The sequence below is a fragment of the Zonotrichia albicollis genome, chromosome Z (assembly GCF_047830755.1).
Source record: "Zonotrichia albicollis isolate bZonAlb1 chromosome Z, bZonAlb1.hap1, whole genome shotgun sequence".
In the NCBI taxonomy this organism is placed as follows: Eukaryota; Metazoa; Chordata; class Aves; order Passeriformes; family Passerellidae; genus Zonotrichia; species Zonotrichia albicollis.
The window spans coordinates 19017671-19041699 of record NC_133860.1 but is presented as its reverse complement, the minus strand read 5'-3'; the positions used below and the strand labels follow the sequence as shown (position 1 = coordinate 19041699).

Genomic DNA, 24029 nt, shown 5'->3' with positions numbered 1-24029 from the left:
CGTTGTGACAGCACTTCTGTGTGACTGGGGAGCGTGCTGAGAGCTCGGACCCAGGGGTCTTTCATGGTGTTTTCCCTGAACTCTCCTAGGGAGATCGTCCCCTGCCCAGTATAGCTCAGAAACAACAAACACAAATAGAATCATGTTTCCTCTCAAGCTGCAGCTTCGCCCCAGGGGAATCCACAAGGTTGACCTGGACCCATTTCTCAGCATAACTCATAAAGTTGCAGATATTTGCATTTTATATCCAGCTTTTTCAATGGTGAAGTCAAAGGCACATATTATTTCCTCTGTTGAGCCAACTGCTAGCATTTGGTATGAGTCTGGTGTGTTTTCCTCTTTTTTTTTCTTGTTTGTTTTTATTTCTCTTTTAAATTCAGAGGCCATAAAACCTCCTGAGAGCGAAGCAATTTGATGCAGTGTGAACTGATGATCCTTAATTTCTCACAGAGCAAAGCCCTATCCCATCATCTCTCACAATTTTATGAGCTCAGCTAACAGCCTTGACCTCAAGCAAGCATTTCCCTTATTTGTCCTTCTGCCATAAACACAGAAAGATTAACCCACAGACAACTACCGTAAAGGAGAGAGTGCTCAGCTCCATGTGGAGAGCTTGGGCTGATGAATACTCTTCAGAGGAGCCTGTTCAAATCTCCCAGAAAATAGAAAACATCACCAAAACAGTACACTTCATCACTGACTGCTTCACATAGCATGGATCAGCATCAGACATTTAGATTTGATCTTTAATGGAGAGTACAGACATGTGTACAGAAACTGAGTATTCTTTACCTGCAGCCTACCTGGAATGTCTATGTTAATCCCAGACTTATGAATTTTGACAGCATATACAAGGAAAGAGAAATATCAGGTTCTATACCACAGACTGTTATGGTGTGAAAAATAAGCACTTACAAAAAACCTGTTTTGCAGCTATTATTCTTCTGGGTTTCATTCTCTGATGTTAAACACATTAGTCACAGTGTATTTGAAAATGCAGAGTTCTCACTTTTCTTCATATTGGAACAAATCTGCACTTCCAGTTGCATTAAAATAGTCAACAATCCCAAAATTTTATTAACTGCTAAATTTCCTTTTGATGGTCTTTTGGAAAAAAACACTTCCTCTCTACTCTTTGGGGAACTTACATTGTTACTACAACATTGTTCAGCAACACCCTGCCATCTGTCATTTCTGTGGACCTGGTTTTGGAGGTCCAACACTGATTTCTTATTAACATGGATCACTTGACCACTATCTTGTTTTTCCATCATTCACCCTTGATCTGCTCAAATGATCTGGACAGGTCTGAGATGAATCTGCGATAACAATGCTGGAATAGTAACTGTCCAGAGAGAGGCAGCAAGAACACTCATTCTGAAAGATTAATCTGGATGTTTCAGTCTCATAGCTTTTACAATGTGATCTGAGAAGCCAGTTGCTGAAAACCCTGTACCTCCTTCTGGTGACAGAACTGATCCCCTGCTCCTGCCTTTCTATCCTCCATGACATACATACTGTCTGTCTGCCCTTAAACTATCTGCATTTTTTTCCTGCCAGTATTCCTCTTTATTACACTTATGCTTATGAGGAAAAATCCTTCATTTATGCGTCTTACTGTTTTCACACTATTCAGGAATAGTATGAAATAGAACTTGGCCCTTGGAGAGAGTTAGATATTCATGTATGCGCCTCATATTATTACCTCCAGACTCAAGTCTACAATAAACTGAACTGAGAGAATTTCTTTGAGTTCCTGCCCAGTCAAGATCAAAGCCCTGACATCTGCTAAGGTATTCAGCAAGTTCAATGTGTGTGCCCTCAAAACCTCAGCAAGGTGTACTCATGTCTTACACTCATGGCTACCTGCCTCCTCCTGCAGTGCCCTCTCCACGAACACAGCCCTGGAACACACAGTGAGTATCTCTGAAACCAAACATCTCATCTTCAAGGACAGGGATATCAGTGAATAAGTAAAAATTCAGGACACCATCAAGCTACCCTAACCTGTGGCAATGTCAGGGAATACCCTCCTCATACCAGGAACATTTTCAAATCAGATTCTGGAAAAGAAACACAGTTCATTGTGCCCCACTGTCAGGTAGCCTTGGAATACATAGTTAATTCATTTTTTCCTTGTATTTAAAAGACAAGTCTTAAATCCAAGTTCTGTCCCTCTCAGAAGAGACAGAGCAGCCTCGCAGATAACAAATTTAGGTAGTATGTGGAAGAGTTATCCTCATCATTTTTGTAGTGTCCCCTCCACTCAGCTTAGCTCTGTATTTTGAAGCCTGATGCCCCAAACTCAACACTCAATTACTGATGACGCTTCAATAGTCACCAGCTTCACCCTCCTGCCTTGCACAACTCTCTTGCTAAAATCCTGATAAATGACATTTGGTGTTCTCGTTACAATCTCACATTGTTGAACAGGGTGAGGCAATGTGATGCCTCTTCAGTGGCAGGGGAGCCAATTTCACACAGATTATCCCATATATCCCTCCCTGCCCTGCCACACTGCTTCCCTTTCCTACAAGTGTGTTGAAACTGTGAGGCTCAGTAAGCTGCCTCACAGAAACCAGGATTACAAATTGTTTTCCAGAGGAATGTCTGTTTTCTGTTTTGTTTTAATCCAAAAGACCATCAAACTCTGGATTACAGCACAGCTGCAGGAACTGAGCTGGTTTTAATGACACTCTCTCCCCTGGAGACAATTCCTTCCCTGAACTACTGGTCTAAGCTGGTCACTCCATTTTGTACTGGTATGTTTAGTGATTTGACAGGGAGCAGTGCTGCTCTCCAGGGCTCTGTGCCCAGCCTAAAACCTCCCACCTTTAGAGCCTACTAATTTTTATTGATTTTTCTTGTTTTTTATGTGTACTGGAGTTCCTGAATATTATGCCCCATTAGAACAACTGCCTGTACTAAAAGGAACTGCATCTGCACTTCCCCTGGCTGCTGTCACTTACATATTCTCTGCTTTACGATGATATAATACACAATAATACATTATCCACTTTGCTAACACACAGACACATAAACAGGAACATGCAGTGCAAATCAGCTCTTGCTGCTAAAGCAGTCCCACGTGGCCCAGGGAAGCCTCCAAGAAAGCAGCAGGGTCACACCAGCACCAGGAGAGGAGTGACGGAAACATGAACTATGCAGACTTAACCACAAAACTATTGCAGATTTCTGTTGAGTTTGGTATGAATACAACAGAAAGCATTTCATCGAGAACACCACTTCCTGGAGGATTAATGGCTGGGAGCTGATTAATCCCAGCCATTCATACTTCTCCACAAGTACCCCTCAGAAGTGTTATTTTTATCAAGCAGGAAAAAAGTGCCCAGCATGGAACCTCAGTTCTGAAATGCCATAATCCAGACTCAGTTCATCTAGGATTGAACCAGATAGTCCAGGTTCAAGTGCATCCTGAGGACTCAGCCTCCTGTAGTCCAAACAAACTGCCCTTATTTCAGACCACAGAAGCTCTGTGAGCTCCACCAACCATGTGAGATTTCTCTATTCCTAAAATAGCTCTCAGAAAACAAAAGTTTGCAAGAGTCTGTTGATGCTAGGGATTTCAGTTAAACACTGAAATTGCTGTCCTTCTCCCATCCAAACCCAAGCACCTCCTGCTTGCTTCCTGCTCACAATAAACCCAACCTGTTTACTGCTCACAGGAAGCAGACTGGACTGAGTGCAGGACTGGAAATAATCAATCTGATTAATTCACCAGCTGCAAAGCCATTAGGAGAGTTGGTATTTCTTTCAAACTTGTTTTATACTAGTAGCTAGTCTCCCACTCCTTCCTCCTGGGCGTTGCAAGGCTGGCCTCTTCCTGTGCTCCTCCTCCTCCTTGGCTCTCTCTGGACTGGCTCAGGTTTTTCCCTCTTCATCTCCTCTCCAAATGCCAGACTTTGTTCTTCCCTTCTACTGTCTGCCTGGCTACTTGACTGTCCCCATGATCTCTAAATCCTCACTGGCTGGATATATCTCATTTTTTACAAAATTTACTCCATCAAAACAAGACATCCATAGATACCTCTAGTGACTGAGAAAAATTCATTGCTAAAAAGGGAGTTACTTTGCCTATACGTATCCACCTTGTCCACCTGTGGATTTTGAGCTTTTTGAGACTACTATCTGCTACATTTGACCACAAAAGATCATGTGTAAGTGCTACATAGAATCAACTTTTGAGATCAACTTTTGCATGTGTCTGTGGAGAGACCGAGTCAGAAACACTCAATTTTATTTTTAATCACATCTGTGACCAAGTTTCATGTGAAGCAATACTTACAAAAATTGCTTGTCCTTCAAGTTGACCCTGGGAAAAAGCAAATAGGACTTGTTAAAAACTAAAATAATAAAAAGTGATGGCAAAAACACATAAATAATGGGTCAGGGAATTAAAACAAGACCAATGCTCCAGCATATAGCAGTCTATGTGGCTGTTAATCATCTGCATGAGTACAGGGATACAGACTTTCCTCTCCCACTGATTAAGAAGTACTGCTGTTAGGATTAAGATAAAAAACCAGTGCTGTTTGATCTTTCTCAGCACTACTAGCGAAACTAGTTTTTAAGAAACAAAAAAGGCAAGAAAGGACTACAGAGATAAAGATAAGAAGGGAGAAAATAATGCATGAATAAAGAAATTATATATCATGACAACAATATTGTTTTATTCACTGTGATCCCAGAATCCTGCAGACGTCAGAACTGACAACCAGAGTGATGGAAACCTGCAGGAAATCTGAGCACCCTCCTCACTATTGCTTCTAGTGAAGAAGTGGGGCAGAAACAGGGAAGGAGGAAAGAGAAGGGGAAAATGGGAAAAAAACCCAAAGCTATAAAAGGAAAAACATAACTTTAAAAACAATGGAGAGCAATGAGAAAAAGTACTCCTTTCAAGAGCAAAATAAACACCAGCGACTGGGGCAATCTTCTAGAATATGAACTTGCAGAACAGCAACTAAAGTGGCCATATTTCAGGAGGCCACAGTCTCACACAGAAATGGAAACACTCTGTGTGTTAATCACACAGCTGTGTCAGACACTGCAATACACATACAGTGATAATGCAGCTCTCTCTCACAGACTCGTGCAATTCCACCCCTTGCATGTGTGAAAATGCATGCATTTAAGATTAAAAGTTCTATTTTAGTAGATTTCCTGACAAAGGTCAGTACTAGGAAGCTGAGAGCAAGTCCCAATAGTTTTACATGATAAAACAGCAAGACAAGAAGGAGGAAAAGTGCATCACTCAAACACAAAAACACTGTGATTTCCTTCTGCTCAATATCCAGAGCAGATTTGGGACTTGGATCCTCACCACCATATTTCACAAAACTACAAGGAGACAGTTGCAAGTTTCCACTTGCATGTTCTGCTCCAGTGGTCTGATTGTTGAAAAGAAATACTCACCATGCTAATCATATCCAGACTCAGGGGAACATCGTGTGAGAGCTGTTTAACTGCTTTGTCACCTTCAACTTCTGAGTAAAAGACCTTGGGAAGAAGATATAGTCAAACCAGTTACAGCAATAGCTCAGTATTTCAGAATAGCTTAAGAATGAGTGCACCAGTGCATCATTCTCATACTGAGGACAGAATGTGAGTCCATGATCCCCTGCCTTTTCAAATGCAGGAAAAGCTGAAGTCCTTTAATACTCCTTACATATTTGCTAGAAGTTGTCAGTGTAATCAAAGGACACCATCACACAGTGAATACACCTATCTAATGTGGAACACATTCGTAGTGCTGGTAGAACAGGCCTGAGCTGTTTCATTGTGCATCATTTGTCTGTGGTTAAATGGACAGCTGAAGAGCTGTGGGATTAGTCTGCACTATACAGACACCTTACTTCATGCAAGAAAGATGTTGACATTTCATGATTATGACATTATAAAAATTGCTCTATCATAAAATGTCTCTCCATGTCTGTTGCCACTGGGGACTAATGAGACAGACAATCAGCTTTCCTGTGCACATAGACCCAGAGATGCCAAAGGGTCAAGACACTTCACTGAAGACATTTTGGGTAGAGCACTATTGTTGCTGCTTGTCATTGGTTTTATGATCATGCCACGCACCAGCTCAAGGCTTAATAAAAGAAGTGGAGCTCAGATTCTTGATCTGCATGCATGAAGAGTGACCACTGTGTATGACTTAGGCCACTTAGTCCCTGCACCTCTGCTTTCACAGAGAAGGGTGCACCCAGCTACACACAGAGCCTACCTGAGGTAGTTCCTGGCTGTCAGCAAGTCTTTTTGGCGTTTTAGACTACTATATGCTAGTTCATAGCACTTTCATAACAATAAAATGAACTCTGCAGCTGGGCTACACTGGTGCCATTTACAAGACTTGTGGGATAAAGGAGCATGTGTACCAGAAATATCTATTGCAGGGATTTTGCTCTTTATCTTAGTGTACATTAATTGTAAGGTACTCAGTAGTATTCTGCTTCCCACCTTTTTACATAAAGCTGAATTTTGGGCATTTTATTTCTGGAAATTTCAAATCTGTCCACAGAAAATACTAGTAAGAAAAACTGCTATTCAGGTTTTTTTGTTGTTGAGGGGGAAAGCAACACATTCTAGTCAACATCTCTCACTTTGGCGCGAATTTCTCACTGACACACTTCTATTTTGGGATTGAGATTCATTGCCATGGAATACCTGTTAAAACAATACTTAACAAAAATGAATGAACGGCATGTTAGTGCTCATTGTTTTTCTTCTTGCACACTAAAATACAGTTTAGCCTAGCCTAGCCCTTCTCTTTTGTCCTATAGGCAGAAGGTAACATGGCAGAGGCTTGATGGGGGTCAGAGACTTACCAAAAAATCTGCTGAGTGCAACAGGAAAATCATTCAGCTTCTTTAACAGAAACTGAATTCTGAGGTAGGGGGGAATAAAACAAAAGCCCTTTTGATATTTATGGCTACAGGTGGGTTCCCAGGGACTCTATGCAGCACAGTACCTATCTAGGAAGAGATTCCATGAAACAGTCCTTCCCTTGTACCTGCTGCAAGTCTGGGAAGTTTTAGAGGCTTAGTTTGAAAACATATTCCTGCTAAAGTAATCCTCAGGCTGGAAATACAAGTCAAAGTATCTGCATGACCCTCACTTGCACAGTGCAATATCGACCTGCTCTGCTCCACTTTACTGTTTTATCAGAGAGCACTTGAAGGAAAACCACAACAAAACAGCAATCTATATCCACTGCAGGCCCTTGGCATCCAATTCAAATGCCCATCACAGCTTGTTTCGAGAACATGAGCTGCTTGTTTTTTAAGGTTACAGCTCAGTCCGCTCAAGCCCACTGTCCCCTGGCTGTTTTCTGGGCAGTGGCGCAGTTCATGAGGAGCAGGGCTGTGCTGCTGGGTTCAGAGTGTGCATCACTTACCGTGTACCCTGTGACGGTGCTCGCGTGCTGCTTTGGCATCTTCCATTGCACGCTGAACGCCGTGCAGTTCAGTGAATCCAGCAGAATATCCAGAGGAGGCCCCAGCCTATCTGCTAAAAACAAAACGGCGTTGTGTGAGGAGCCATAGGACAAAACCCCTCTCCTTTTGCTGCCTGGCAGGTATGTCTTTCAAGAATAGGCCTGTGATGCTCTCACTCCAAACTGTCAGACACATACCACTACTCAGATTTGACTTGTGTGCTCCTTTTCCCTCTCCACTTCTGACTTCCAAGGTAGCAGTGGAACACCAGGAGAGGGGATGCAAAGGGGGACATCTCTTCTTAGTGAGAAAGCTGTTGCTTAGCTTAGGAGCACCCAGTGCTTCAAGCCATGCCATTGAACAACTCATAGGCTTTTAGATTTGTTCGTGACATGATGGATACTACCCAGGATCCAAAGACAGTGACATTCACACATTCATACTGCTTGTGCAGTACAGCTGTGGAACAAATTGGGACTACTGGGAAGGTCTCCCAGGAATGGTCTGAAGACAGCACCTCTCATGCACCACAGGTGTAAGTCAGTATGGACATCTTTGGGGAAGCAAAATCCAACCGTGTGGAAGAGAGCCAAGCTATGCCACATTCCCTGGGCCGTTGCCCATTTTCTTCATTAGCACAGACTTAGTCCCATGGATTCCTGCTTGGCCCGGTGGCTCTGAACACAGCATGTGCTACCTCCTATGCTCACCTTCTGCCCTGCACTCAGCAGTAGCTGGAACCACACACCACCTGCTACTTAAAGGAGTGATACACCAGGGCTGGTGTATCAGTGTCCACTTAAAAAGCATTTCACATTCAGAAAACAGCTTTCCAATCTTCACAACACCCAATGAGACGGATTAGCATTTCAGCTGCATTAGTAATAAGGAAGAAAGAATACCCCCTAAACATTCACTCTTAACATATTCATAGCATCCTTGTGTTACTTTCTGGGGAAGCTCTATGAGACAAATTTGCTGGAAGGCATAGTTGCTTAAATAATGAATTTTAACCAGCAATGACAAATAGTCATGTAAGGCAAGTTTCAAATTCATATTCTGAATGCACTATAGGCCAATAACATTATTTACTGAAAGTATTTGGTGAATAATTTGGAACAACAAATAAATTTGAACAAAATGCAATCCATTTGTAGACTATCTGCAAACAGAGAGCCAACATCTGTTTAATAAGGAGCCACATAATGAATTATTCACTCAGCCCTAGAAAACACTACTATCTCCAGGTTGCAGATGATGAAAGAGACACAGAGAGCCAAACAATGACCTCAGTTACACAGGCCTATAAATTGTCACTGTGGAGTAAATACAAAGCCCTGGACTATGCCAGGGAAAACAAGAGCAAGGAGCCAGAGAGGCCTATATTTTTATCCTCCCTGTTTAGCTATCCCTAGAAGTTAGGGAATTCCCCTAACACAAAAGGCATATGGCTTGATGCTTGCTTGGGAGCCAGGAATAAGCATCATCAGCCCGAGAAGTGTCTTTGCAAGCAGCCTCAGGTGATGGCCAGGCTCAGCACACACTGCATCCTGCCCTGCCTGTGGCAGAGCCGTGTGACAGGCAGGCACATGGCACCAACACTGCAGGGAACCTGCTGCCTCATGCCCACAGCAGCAGCCAAGGGCAAGAGGAAAGCCAGTGGCAGCTGTGACCCCTGCACAGAGTTATTTCCTGGGGAGGCTAGAGGGCAAGGCAGAGAGGAGTATCTCATGCAACATGGCAGCCCCAGAGTCCTCTGCCATCACCACTCCTGGCCTGACAGCCCAGTGATGTGCATCTGGGGATTCAGAGTAACTTCTGCTTGTCAGAATTTCACACAACCTGGCAGAAAGTAAAAAATGTCCATTTCTGGACTGAACTTACCCTTCTCAGCCACGGCAAAGTGACGGCAGGATCTGACACAAGCACTGTTTTTGGCACTGAGCTGCAGGAGATGTCATGGCTTTTGAACAACCATATCAAAGAGGTTTGTCAGCTGACCAAAACTGGTGCAGCACATGTCACTGCTCTACTGACAAGCCATTTTGAGATAAACCTGAGCTTAATGTATTTTGCATGATTTTACCGAGCATCATGTATTAAACACACTAAATACAGATATTGAAGCTGGTCTAAACATTTACATCTTTATGTCAAACGTCATGTTTAGACTATTAAAAATAATAAAGAGTTTTCAAGGGTAAAACTCTTGGGGTATTTGTAGTTTCTCCCACAATTGGGGTCAGAATTTGATCTTCTCAAAACTCAGCATGAAACCTCTGTTAATCTGGTAGGACCAGGCACAGTGCAAAACCGCAACAGAGCCTCCTCCCCTGTGCACCCTGTAGATTGGGAATCTGCAGACAAGGGGGGTGAGACATATCTACTACTTGTATATGTTCTGAAGATCTGCCTGAGTGATGATCCCCCTGCCAGTGCCCCCTGCAGCTGGGTCAGTGAATACCTAAGAAGGCATGGAGGTTTGCTCTGATCATAAAGAACAAGGAGCCAATTTATATAAACAATAAAATTAAATGTGTTTTGTACAAACACAGTCGTTCTCCTTTCTGGCCCATCAAGGGGGAGCACTCTCACGCATATATTATGACTATACATTGTGAAAGTATATCAAACACAAGAACTTAGTGAGAGTTTAGCCTCATTAGATAAACAATGTTGAACTGACAATGTTGTGTTTACTCTTCTGCTTACAGCTATTTTCCTTCCCGTTTATACGTCTTTGGTTCCATACTTCTAAAAATATGCAAAAAACACTAAACCAGTAAAAAAGTCACCAAAGAAGCTCTTCAAGTAGGCTGAAGAATACATAAGAAGTCTTCCTGAGGTGGAGTAAATTTTGCTCTTTCAAAATAATGACATTATTTAAATTTCTGCTTCACAAAAGCAACTCAAATTAAAAATGGTGAAAAAGCTCATGCCATCAATACAAGTCTCACTTCTATTGTGGCACTCACTGCCACATACAACAGCCTCTGCCCAAATATTAAACACCCATGGGCTACCATCAGGGTGGCCACAGGCTAAAGGTGTGCCTCCTGGGAATGGTCCCCAGCCTGGGCCCATCAATGGTGTTATCCTTTACTGCAATGAAGAGCTGAAATTCTTTGCTGTGAGGGTGGTGAGGCACTGTCACAGGCTGCACAAAGAGGCCATGGATGCCCCAACCTTGGCAATGCTCACAGTCAGGTAGGAAAAGGCCTTGAGCAACCCAGTCTAGTGGGAGGTGTCCCTATGGCAAGGGGACTGGGATTAGAGGGTCTTTAAGGTCCCTTCAACCCCTGAGCATGCTACCATGCTACCAGTGCCGTCACTGAATCCACCAGCAGAAATGTCACTTCCATGTCTGCCCCTGCGATTTTGCGCAGTTACCTCGGGTACACAGCAGAAACACTTCCAGTGAATCCACCCTCTGCTCCCAGGCCAGCCATGCTGGCCTCGTGCAGGGCTCAGGAGCAGCCATCTCATCCCGATCCTTTCCTCCAGCTACTCCAAAAAAAACTGCTTACACAGGAAGCTCTTCCTTCCTTCCTTCTGGTCATGGACTGAAACCAAAATCTTACTACAGTGATGAACAGTTGTGAGAAAAAACTTCAGCTTCAAGCCAAATACATTTCTAATGCTCATAAGCATCACATTTGAAGCACTTTGGATGAAACTTCAGTAAAGTTTCACTGAATGAAATGATTAGTAGTTTGCATTAAAAATACTGGATCTGTGGAGCTGGGGAGGCAAATATGTGAATATGTTAAGATATTCTTTCACTGTAACATACTATTACATGTGTTTCCCACTAGTCACAGGAGAATGGCAGACCTGGGGAAAATGTATTTCTATGCATTAAATTAAAATGGCTTAAAGCTTAGAAATTTAACTGTAGTGTTGTGAAGGAAATTAATTAATATGTTTGTATTGTGTTTACCTTACTTTTGTTAGCACGCATTTTTATGTTAATTTTTTATAACATGCTTCAGATTCACCTACTGATTCAATCATTCCTTTCTTTCTTCTTTTGCTGTATAAAAAGTGATGAGTTTTATTGGGCAAAATTTTTTCAAAATCTGTGCAAACATTTGAAAATCCACTTGTAACAAGACTTGCTGAGGGAGAGCCCCCACAGAGATTGTGTGCTGTGTATATATATATATATATATATATATGATTTAAATCCCGTCTATATTTTGTGAGGACTGTTGGAATTGAGGGCTCCCAAGCATGCCATGACCGGGTCCTTACTATGAAATATTGTCCTCAAAACACTCAGAACAGGTGTAGTTTCAAGCAGCTGGAACACCTCTGCCTTGTTTTGCAGCATATCATATGCTGGGTTGTTAAGAGTGGAAAAGAACTGAGTGGATAATTTACTCACACATACAAAATTACACATTCAGTGAGTAAAGAAGAGATAAGATAGTAAAAAGTTCTTTAGGATTTTTTTTTTTTTAATTTTGCCCTTTTTTTCTATGGGTAACAGCCTAGGAGGTACTGACTGAAGGGCTGCTTATTTTCCAGGTTGATGGGTCTCCCATTTCATGAAACAAGGGAAACTTGTTGATGAAATGCCAGCTGTCACTACTGAAATGTCACAATATAAGAAAAGAGGAGTAAAAAAAGCTCAAGAAAAATAATTCAAATTAATTATAAATTGAAGTTTTCTGAAAAAAACACACTTTCCAGAAATTCCTCTGAATTTCTTCTGTTTGAAACATTATTTGTGTTCACCAATTCACAAGAAAAACTCCCTATGAATTTTATTAAAATAGCATTTTATCATTGTAATAGCTATTTTCAAAGGAAAAAAGCTTGTCCACTCCAAGAGGTGAAACAAAGTGTAGAACAGCCCATTCACTCTTTCACTGAAATATTGGTGAAATTCTTATTCATTAAACAATAAACAGTGATAAGGTCTTTTGCTTCCCTTATTTTACAGACTGAAAGTCATGCAAACACCACAGTGGAAGGAAGACAATGTGACAAACTGAAAAGGTCAGGAAATTCTAAATGAAAAAAATATGCCATTTTTAAATTTCTTTGAAGCCTTTTCCAGCTCCCACTGCCCAGCTGCAGTATGTAAGAGAGCAAGAATGTCGCAGCCACAACAACTACAAAGGACAAGGACTCAAAGCTGGAAAATCTCAGCCAGCCTGTCCTGGTTCTGCACCCGGAGCAGCAACATCCCCACACTGAAAATCTTGATAGTCATTTCTCTGAATCAATCACCTATCACTGCATCAGATCCTGCAGCAGAGATGGCAGGTAACATGGCCCTAGAGAGGTACCATGGTTTTGGAATCAAACCACAGGGCACAAATCTTTGGAGAGACTAACCTGACCTTCATTAATCCTTTAAAAATACTGCAAAAGAAGCCACAATTTAAAAAAAAAATCTCTCAACATTTTAATAAATAACAGGCTTGGACTCTTGTGATGTTTTGCTGATGCTTATATAGCATCTGTTATCTGCCCCAGGGACAACTGAGGTGACAGTCACTGGGATTTTTATAGCCCAGCAAAGGGGAATGAAGGATACAAAGCTCAGAACTTAAGCTACAGTGCAACACCACGAATCCCATTAAGAGCAAACAGGCACAATGTCACTGGTGGCTTTGTCCTGGCTTTTCCTGCTGTACCTTGGCCCTGCAGATCACTGAACAGAAAGGCAGCGAGGGGAAGTTCTCTCCTGACACTCATTCCTGGAGCAAGGCTCTGCTCCCAGGAAGGCTCCAGCTGCAGCAAAGGGAAGGAGAGAGGAGGTGAGCTCTGCACAGTGCAACAGGGACTTCCACAACTGAAAAGGAAAACTAGTAACCATTTTAAAAAAAACAAAACACTTTTGGAGAGCTATATATAAAAAATTCTGGCTATGGATGGTTGTGCCCTGGACACGCTTTTGAAGAACTCCTGGTGCTGAAGGTTATAAAAAGCAGGGGACATCATATCTCTGAGCAAAGTTTGTAGCTGTCTTGCCCTAGTCAAAATGAGCACATCAGGCAGTCTCTAGGCAACTCTTACAAGCTTGTGTTTTTAATAATTACCGTTCAGAGGCCAGTTTGATTCACACAAGTGCATACATTCATACCTTGTACCTGCACTGGGATAACCTGCTGGAAGTTATGCTTTCCTAATGGGAGCATTTTCCACTTCCAGAAGAAATGGAGTATAGGTGCCTATAAAAATCCCTACCAAGACACTCCACTTGCATAATTTCCAGTGCATTTCTGGAAGTCTGAGTCAAATCTAGCAGTTACTCCTCTAAAACCAGGCTTGTGCTTTTCCCATTGAAGCCCCAGTGCTGGGGCATGGCTGTCCCAGCTCCTGATATCTCTGCAGCAGCTTGGCCTGGCAGAGGAAATTGTTAACCAGTTTCCTGTTCTTGGAGAAGGGATGGGATGGCACTGAGGCTCACCTCTCCCTTCTCCAGCCTATAAGCTGCTCCAGTGCAAAGCTCAACACTTTTCCTGGCCTGGGATATCCTGTCTGGGCTCTAACCTGCCTGGTCCCTGTGGATGTGTCCAGTGACTGGCAGGCTGCAGCCAGCCCTGCCAGCTGCCAGCACACTGCCTGCCCTGCCACTGCCTGCCTTCCCATCAGCTGCTTCAGCAGTTCTCAAAGCAACAGTACATCACCCTGTCTGTGTGACAGATTTTGTAATAGATTTTGTAAGCAGTGGGGTGGGCTGCTTAGGAACCAGCATGCCAGCAGCATATCCTGGCATCTCCTCCCACCTCTTTTGTCTCATGGGTTATGCCTCCAAGGTGCTAGGAAGCACTGTGGAGGAGCTTCACAAACCACAGCAGTTCAAAAAGTAAAAAGGCCAGTGAAATTTTAAAAATGCCAAATAACTTGAAAATTTATTATGCCATTAACATCACTTATTTTTCAGGTGTTTGCTGTCCAAATCTTATTAACTCAATGGAACACATGGCAAAATTGTTCATGAGAGTTGAAAAGTGTTCTCCTTGATGCACCTTAATTGTTCACTTTATCTACTACACATTTCTTTCTTACTGAAATCCAGAACAAAACAGTTCTTGAAGAAACATCTTACTTCATACAAGAAAATAATTAAAGGGGAGCTTCCTGAATAGTGGTCAGATAGAAAAAAATTACAATCAGAAAATTACACATGCATTACATACACACATGCAGAAAGATTAAAGTGTAAAGAGGACAAAGCTGACCATGTGACAGGCCACAAATGTGCAGGGGGAGGATGTGACACATGCAGCATTTGGGTTCCTACAATCCTTCCAAGTCCTGAGTGACTGTTTTGAAGCTCATTATTCATGGACACAAATGATCTGGTCCTGCCCCAGAAAGTATCACAAAAATCAGTGTGTGGGTTTATTATCCCTGAGAATCTGGCACAGGCCTCATAGAGGTACACAACACAAAGTGCAGTAACCTCCCACCAAACACTTGATACTGATCACAATGCCAGAAAATCCTAATTTCTCTGCAGAAAGCAGAGTAGTTGGCCCAGTTGGTGTTTTCAGTCCATGACTGGGTGCAGGAGAGCTCAGAGGAAGCTAAACCTGCAAGGTGAAACAGACATTTTCAGGAGATCCTCATGACACTCTGCAAAATCACAGAGGGACCGAGGCTGGAAGGCACATTTGGAGATCACCCAGTCCAAACCCCTGCTCAGAGCAGGCTCAGCTGCACCAGGCTGCCCAAGACTTTGCAAAGAGAGGTTTGAATATCCCCAAGGACAGAGACTCCATGGCCTCTGGAGGCTAAATTCTCAGTCACCCTCACAGTAAAAAAAGTATTTGCTCATGTTAAAGAGAATTTCCTGCTTTCCCTTTGTGTCCACTGCCTTCAGCCCTGCCACAGGGCACCACTGGAAAAGCCTAGTTCCATCTTCATTACTTCCTCATCATGTACATACACTTGTATGATTCCCACAAGTATTTTACTTCAGAAGAAGAACTGGCATCTTCTCAAGGAGCAGGAAATTCTTCCCCAGCTCAGTTCCTCCATAAGAAATGGGATCATTTCAATACCTTCTGCAGTCAGCAAGTCTCTCCATTCACTAACACTATCAGTAAAACCAGAGGAAATTCTTTGTCTGTACTAAGTGACTGAAATAACTGTGGTTTTTAAACCTGAATCCCTGCACTGATTTAGCGTGGGACACGGCCTGTGCTTTCAAAGGACCAGTAACAAGCAGCAGGATGTGAGAGCTGAGAGACCGACAGGGAAGGACAAAACCCTCTTTGGTTCAAGAGACAATGAGACATGGAAATATATCCCAGCATAAAGAACAAATATATAGGCAGAAAATAGCACATGACCCAGGCACAGCTAGGATGTCCACACAGTATCTAATGCTCCCTAATCCTCTCAAAGCATTCCTTGCCCACTGTCTCTGTAGAGTCCAACCATTTGTCCCAAACCTCTACCAGGACTACCTCATGCAAACCATGCCCTTTATTTGGCATCAGCTGGTCCAAACAGCTCACTTTTTTCCCCCTTTAAAGCCCTTTTAGGTGCTGTCTTGTTCTTTGTCCAGAGGTCCCTGAAAGAACTGATTATATTCTGCAGGTTTCTTCTTCCATCCTGTGCCCCTATGGCTTTGCAGGGGTAAATGGCCTCACCTCACTCTCCTGAGGGAGTCTTTTGGCACACACATGGACAGAGAAACAGTTCTTCACTGCCAAGTTCTGCCATTGTGACTGATCAGTTAAGATGGGAACATTAGCAACCTGCACACCACAGGTTCACATGGGAACAAGAACACCATGAAATGGGAATGGGAACTAAAAATGCCAGCAGGACACCAATCTCCATGCATGGCTGGAGTATCAGCTGCAATGCCAACATCTCCATAAACAATCATCTCCATAAAATGCCTTCTTATTTTTGGAAACATGTTACCTTCTCCTGAAATTGTCTAGAAAGCAGAATATGAAAGAGACCTCACATTTCAGTTCCAAGGAACAGATTTTGGCTTCTGCAATCTCTAATTAAACCACAAAAATTTTGGTCCTAGACACATACTTTCCATCATGTACAGTTTGACGGGTTTTGTTCACAGCTTGGCTTCTTTTTTCCTAAAATGATACTCTAGCTGAAATTTTTAGTGCATAAAAGCAATTAAACTTGAGTGAAATACTGTATAATTTTTGCCCTTAGGATTTTTTATCAAAAGATTTTTTGAGTGTAAAAACACAAAGCCAGTCTTGATTTAAAACTTTGTATGTGCAACAATACCTCTGGCACAGCAGAAAGATAGAATGATTTCTGTAGTATGATCAACATTCACAGGATGTTCATTTCCCATCATTTTAGAAAGACAATTTTGCAAGTTCCAAATGTACATAGATATTGATATATACCATCGTTTTCATAGATGCCAGCAATTTTAACCTACTTTAAAATTGAGAGAGGTTTGAAGAGTAATCTGTTTTGGGATTCTTCCAGCTTCAGAGATCCTTCTGTGCAAATAACACTGGATTGTCTATCCTTTGAGGATGTGGGGAAACTCAGACCCACTCAGTGTCCACATCTCAGAAGTACTGCTCTTGACACGACTGCTATCTGCACTGCTGTATAAAATGTGTCTATTAGCTGTAAGGTTAACATATAAAAGGGGGAAGACACCCTATCACTACTTGGGGATACACTCAGAAATCCATGTTCAGCTCTTGGCACCTGCATATAGTTTCTATTTCCTTACTTTAAAAACTATCTAGGATAACTAATGCTTGAGTGAGACACCTTTTTAAGAAAAGAAAGCCAATGTACTTTGGCTATCCACCTACAGTGATCCAGCCCAAGAGAAGAAAGGGTTTCTCCCACGACCACATTGCTGTCCTATCCCTTATGAACAAATGGCTCCCTTTATCAATATTGTGTGGATTCCTTTTTCATTAGAGGCCAATATCCTGAGGGACTTTCCTCAACAGTAATCTTTACTCCCGACTGTAGCTGCCCGGTGTTCAGCGGAGGAACTGGCATGAACTTGGTGTATTTCACACTATACACCTCTCAGCTGCAGAGTTTTATGGATCATCACACAGCATATCATTATCTAGGTTTGAGTTAGGCACCTGGTTGTGCGAAAGCTCTCCTCCTAAGCTTTCAATTTTCAGCGGCTTATGGCCTCCTGAAGCAGTTACTTTCAAAGATGAATTCTGGTGTGCTTGTTCTCAGCTCAGTGGCTCTGAGAAGTCTGAAAAAGTAATGTTGATATTTTGCTGTGGTTTGGATGGTCACATCATCTGAAATAACTAATCTGGTTGTCATGTGAAAGCATGTTCACTAAAAGTAAAAAATAAAAGAAAAAATCTTGCCTAGCCTTACCCAAAAGTATTTCCTTTCAGCTAGAATTAGTCATGAAGAACAAAGAATTTGTTTGATTTGTGGATTTTTTTTTTAAGATAGATCATTTGTTTGCACAGAAAACAATTAAGAAATTTTATTCAAGATCATACATCTAACATAATCTCCTGTGTCCCTGTGATTTAGGAAGTCTTTTGTTATGCAATCATAGGCCACCATCACACATTCACTGATAAATATGGCACCCAACTGTACAGTCAACAATGAAATAATAAATTCTGCAAAGACCTATTCATGGCTGTTTGCTTAGATTACAGGTATCTTTAATATCCTTTAATGGCTTTTCAATATGAAAAACTTTCTACAAGCATTTGAGAGTTTTATTTCCTTGTGATGGAAAAGTTGTGAAAGGGTCCTATCAGTCCTGTTTTGAGGACATGAAGCAATAATAGTCACCTTATTTGAATTAATTTTATTTCCAATTTTAAAAAGAGCTTAAACACATATTAAAAGAGAACAGAAACACGCAAAAATTTGAGCGCCAATTTAGGCATGAAGTTACAAACTTCCAAGTATTCTCTCAGCTAATCAATGAGCTTTAAGGGGCACTGAATAGAACTCAAATACTGAAATTTTCCAGTTTAAGAAAACAAGGTACTATTCTGTCCCTCAGGATGTCTTTTGGGTGACTGACACTCAGAATCCCTGCCATTAAGTTCAAGGTGAGTATCACTGTTGGATGTGTTCACTTCTAATGAGCTGCAAACAGTACACAGTGCTGTGTCCTGCCTAGTCCAGTGTCACTGAGAGAAAAAGAGGGGCTTTTTTCTGCAAGACACACCAGAAGACACCGTGAAAATCACCCACACATTATCACTCAGTTAAACCCTGGAAGCATTGACTAAAATTGGGGTACAGCTGTGATGAGCACCCTATAGGAGTATTTTCACTGTCTAAAGTGGCATGGCTGGAAAAGGATAAAAGCATAAAAACACTCCAATCCCATTTTTAAACATAAAAATCTGGCCTGTGAAGGACTGGCAAGCCATCAAAGACAGGCTGTGACAGCCTCAAGGCAGAAATTCACTGTAGTGCCCTAACTCCAAAACAACCCCTCCTCTCCAAAGCATCACTGTGAATCCCAGCATCAGGTGTAGAATGCCTTGGTTTATTTTACCCTTTTGAACACTGGTGGAAGTCTGAATAGTCATTTCAGACATTGACACTGGCAAAATGGTGTCAATGAAAAACATTTACTGAAAGTTTCCTTGTACAGAGGAACATTGCAATTACATGATGGAAAGGGCACAAGACATTTTGTTGCAAGTGAGACTAACTAAAGTCAGAAAACATACTCCAAAATGAGTAACAGTGACACACAGAGTAACATGCTCAAGTGGACTAATTCACCATATTCATATTGCTGCCCTGGGAAGTATTCTCAGAATGCTCCTATCTGCATGAGGTGGTGATGTGATTGATCAGTTTTCAGAATTTACCAGCCCATGAACCCCAGAGGCACAAAAGGAACTCCAATCAAAATCAAAATGTCATATAGTTGTGATGCAACTTACACCTGAAGGTGACAAACAACAAATACATACATAATAAGTGCTTGATTTTATTGGTGTTGAATAAATCAGGCATTTTTGAAACTGTAAGAGGATGATACTAATCTTCCCTCAAATAAATTATTCACATCTTGTTTATTAGTTCTAGCTCACAGGTATGCACAGTCTCTGACAGCTCTACATCCCTCACATTAGGAATCACTCAGCTTCCAAGTCATTCCTCTTCTCAGACACTTCACATCCAGCAGCAATTCAACCTTACCCTTGCATGCTTTACGTGTGGGGTTAATAATGACAGTGAATAAGAATTTATCCTATTGTTGTTCCAAAAAACTGTAATATTTAAAAACTCAAATAAGCACGTTCTTTCCCATAGCCTATTGCATTTTTCATATCTGTAGACCTGATTTCAAGGCAGTTTGACCTATTTTGATACATAAATATAGCTAGAATTTCAGAAGTGTTATTTATGTAGCAGCTCTTATTATACTCAGATTTTCTAAAGAATTCAAGTATCCCAGTGCCAAATCCATTGGAAAAAAAAGTCATTTACTGTAGTCCTGACCAAGGATCTGTACTCTTTTGAAACTCTGGTATTGAGTGCTACTCTCTTGTAAAGTCTTCAGGCTTTAACTGGTCTGATTCCTCCAGCACTTACACAGAAAGCTGGTGATATCTACTGCTGTGGACATCTGGGAAAGAGATACAAGCCAAATTCTTTATTTATATTAGCTGGCAAGCATAATATATTTATAAAAGGAGAAGCATTCCTAAGCATCAGATATGATTATTTTTGCTCTCCATGCAGACTGTCTTACCCGTTTTATTATTCTACAGGGCGTTGGAATTTTACACTCTGTTACTAAAGAAGCATCAATGCAATACAGTGCAACAACTTTATGGCATGAACATCCACAGGACTGGTCAGCTCTTTCCCCTAAATTTCTCTAAAATCACACAATCATTAAAATTAAATACTGTGTTTATATTAGTAGCAAAGGAACACATTGGGAGCTAGCTTCAGACTCTATTCTTCAACCAGTTGAAACTTGAAACAGAGATGGCAAAAACCTGTGCCTTTGCATAAGGCAAAAGCAAGACAACAATGTGAAAGCAGCAGTATGAGTGCCAGCTTCTGGGAGTACAAGATATAGAGAATCCCAGGCTAATCTGTTCCCAGCTATACTATTCACCACACGGTGTCTAAGGATTTGTTTTAAGCCCTTCCCAAAGAGTCTATCATCCCGTTTTCTTGTCTCCAGAAAATGTATTATGTAACTGTAAATAAATGTTCAAATGATTTTAGCAGTCATCAGAATCTCTTGTATTTGAGTAGGACAGCCTTTTTCCCTGAAGATTAACTTAAGAAGGTGCATTTGTGGCCATTTTACTGTATATTTTTAACTTCACAAACAGATTTCTCACTTTGTTGCTTTCTTGGGATTACAGAACTGGTCTTTGTAAACTAAACCCTGAACTGAAACCTGAGAAAAAATGGAGATCCATTTTACTATCTTTTCTCTTTTGATCCACAGGACCTCAAATTCAGCTTCTGTTATTGAAGATCAATTGGTTTTATGACTTCTCTCTTGATATAACCTCTTCCTGTCACCTCAGTTAAAATTCCTGTACAAGTCTCACTTCTATCCATATTAAAAGGGCAAAATTAAAAAAAAAACAAATCCTAAAGAACTTTTTACTATCTTATCTCTTCTTTACTCACTGAATGTGTAATTTTGTATGTGTGAGTAAATTATCCACTCAGTTCTTTTCCACTCTTAACAACCCAGCATATGATATGCTGCAAAACAAGGCAGAGGTGTTCCAGCTGCTTGAAACTACACCTGTTCTGAGTGTTTTGAGGACAATATTTCATAGTAAGGACCCGGTCATGGCATGCTTGGGAGCCCTCAATTCCAACAGTCCTCACAAAATATAGACGGGATTTAAATCATATATATATATATATATATATATATATATATATACACAGCACACAATCTCTGTGGGGGCTCTCCCTCAGCAAGTCTTGTTACAAGTGGATTTTCAAATGTTTGCACAGATTTTGAAAAAATTTTGCCCAATAAAACTCATCACTTTTTATACAGCAAAAGAAGAAAGAAAGGAATGATTGAATCAGTAGGTGAATCTGAAGCATGTTATAAAAAATTAACATAAAAATGCGTGCTAACAAAAGTAAGGTAAACACAATACAAACATATTAATTTCCCTCACAACACTACAGTTAAATTTCTAAGCTTTAAGCCATTTTAATTTAATGCATAGAAATACATTTTCCCCAGGTCTGCCATTCTCCTGTGACTAGTGGGAAACACATGTAATAGTATGTTACAGTGAAAGAATATCTTAACATATTCACATATTTGCCTCCCCAGCTCCACAGATCCAGTATTTTTAATGCAAACTACTAATCATTTCATTCACAACGTCTGTCTGCCTAATTTCCTCAAGTACTTAATGGTGGCTATTATGACAACCAAGGATCATGGGACTAGATCCCTAAGAGACAAGGTCAGACCAGTAAAATTAGCCATCTGTCCAGTAAGGGTTTTAAGCTCAGGCTGCATTTAAGTATTAAGTTTCCAACTGTAAAGGCACTTGTTTTCTTCTCATATGTGAGCAAGAAAAGGCACAATAGTGATTCTAAAAACCAGCAATAAAAATCTTTCAATACTGTGGGATAGATACAGAAAAGATCTAAAGCTACAAACATTTTGTGAGATGAGGCAGAACTTACTAAACTTTTTGTATTTTCAGCTGAACTGATGTCAGTGAACTTAGTGATAAGAGCCAGTGTTGGTCAGAGACTCCAGGACAGTCACAATGCTTGAGACAGTCCCAGGCATTGTAATCTTCTCTTAGCACTGCAATTCGTAAAGTATACAGAATGTCAAACTTCACCATGCACTGTCTCATCTTATTGTTTACATTTTACCTTACTGTTTCATACGCTACAGACTGTAAAAGGGTTTTAGCAGACTCGGGCTTTTAACTTTCAACCTCTAAGGACTGTGCAGGACGCCTTGATCAGCGCACAAACCTCCCCTCGACAGCCGCGGGAACTCCCGCAGGACACGGGCAACGCTCAGCCAGGAGCAGGACCCGGAGGCACACAACCACATCATGCTTGGTACACGACAGCTGCATTTCTGGGACAAAATCATTGCTTCTCTGGTCATTTTTCTTTCACATGTACTACTCCGTGTCTTAGGGCATTCGCTGACACACATACCAATGTCACAGCCACGGAACAGCCTCCCCGACAGGTCACCTCTGACTGCTTAGGGGTTCACCTGGCTTCTAACTCTGCTCACGCCGCACCGCAGGTAACGGCATCCAGCGAAAACCGAATAAAATTTCCGCCAATTTTCCGCAGTAGCTGCAGCCTGGTCCTGGTTTGTAAATCGAGCGCACCCACCGGCACTGGGCGCCAAGATTTCGGAGGAAACGGGTCCCACACCGACCCGGCGGGTTACACACCGATCCGACGGGTCACACACAGACCCGGCAACTTGGCGCGTCCCTGCCATTGCCTGGGCATCCTCTGGTCCCCCTGCGAGGGCGGCAGGGGCTCGCAGCGAAGGGCGAGGAGCGGCGGACGCCCCGCCGGGCTCCCAGACGAGCTCCCTGACCGGCCCGACCTGCGGCGCTGCCCGCTGCCCACCCGGGCCCCGGGGCCGCCTGTGCCGAGCCGGCGCAGCGCCAGTGCCCAAGGGAACTCCGCCGGTGCGAGCGGGTCGCGGGGCGGGCACCGCTCGTCTGCCGCCGCCGCCCGTCCTACCTTGCCGGCGGGGGATGTTCCTGCGCGGCGTGGCCGCACAGCCGATGCACGAAGCCAGGAGCAGCAGCACGGCGAGGCAGCGGCCGTGACAGCCGCCCGGCACCTCCATGTGCGCCGAGTCCCCCCGCCCGAGCGAGCGCGGAGCTTGAGCCGCTGGCCGCGGGCGAGGGGCGCCGGCGCCCTGCCGGGAGCGGAGCGGAGCCGGGGCGGCGAGCAGCGGACAGCGGGGCTGGGACGAACGCCGGGCAGGGCGGGGAGGGACGGAGGGAAGGGGGGAGGAGGCTGGCTCCGGCCCTTTGATGGGATTACGGCCGCTCGGAGCGGGGCACGGCTCGGCGCCTCCCCCCGGGGCGCCGCCCGCCCCAGCCCCGCCGGAGGGGTCGCGGCGTCCCCTGCCGGGAGACCCCGTGCCGGCGGGGCCGCTCGGCGGCAAGGCCCTGCCCTCAGGAGCCACCCCTGGGTACAGCGGGGCCCTGTGTCACCCCTGGGTACCTGGGGCCCTGTGTCACCCCTGGGTACAGCGTGTCACCCCTGCCTCAGCGGGGACTCCTGCTCGTTCCTGCCCCCCGGCCCGTTCCGCCCAACGGGACCCCAGCCCCGGGGCTGCTCGCCCCAGGGAGCATCGGCATTTGACGCGGGTTTCTTCCTCTTTCTTTCCCCCGAAGGTACGGCGCTGAAATGCTAGCCAGCTGCTGGGGCGAAGGCGAAGCTAGGAAGAGGCTTTGGTGAGGAAATTGTTGCTGAATTAAGAGGATAAATTAAGTTTAATCCTCCCCCCCCAGATGGAGGCTGAGACCTATCCAGCCACTCAGTCTAATATAGAAACCCCCGTGGAGATTAGAGGAGATGGGGAGGGCAGGGGGAAGTGCCGGAGTTTGACCATACGAGAAAAAA

At 43.0% G+C, this 24029-nt stretch overlaps 1 protein-coding gene across 6 annotated transcripts in view; it reads right to left on the bottom strand.

Moving 5' to 3' along the window:
• EGFLAM (EGF like, fibronectin type III and laminin G domains) overlaps positions 1-23583 on the bottom strand; it is a 76935-nt gene extending 53352 nt beyond the window's left edge. The window contains exons 1-4 of one of the 6 annotated variants that reach the window (XM_074532829.1): positions 23136-23583; positions 7418-7530; positions 5434-5517; positions 4307-4333 (exon numbers count right to left, since the gene is read on the bottom strand). In XM_074532829.1, coding sequence (XP_074388930.1) covers positions 4307-4333; positions 5434-5517; positions 7418-7530; positions 23136-23244 — 333 coding nt within the window. In that variant the 5' untranslated portion in view covers positions 23245-23583. The remainder of the gene's footprint in view (positions 1-4306; positions 4334-5433; positions 5518-7417; positions 7531-23135) is intronic. The other 5 variants (XM_074532827.1, XM_074532828.1, XM_014268290.3 and 2 more) reach the window with 5 other exon arrangements.
• Between the last annotated feature and the right edge of the window lie 446 nt (positions 23584-24029).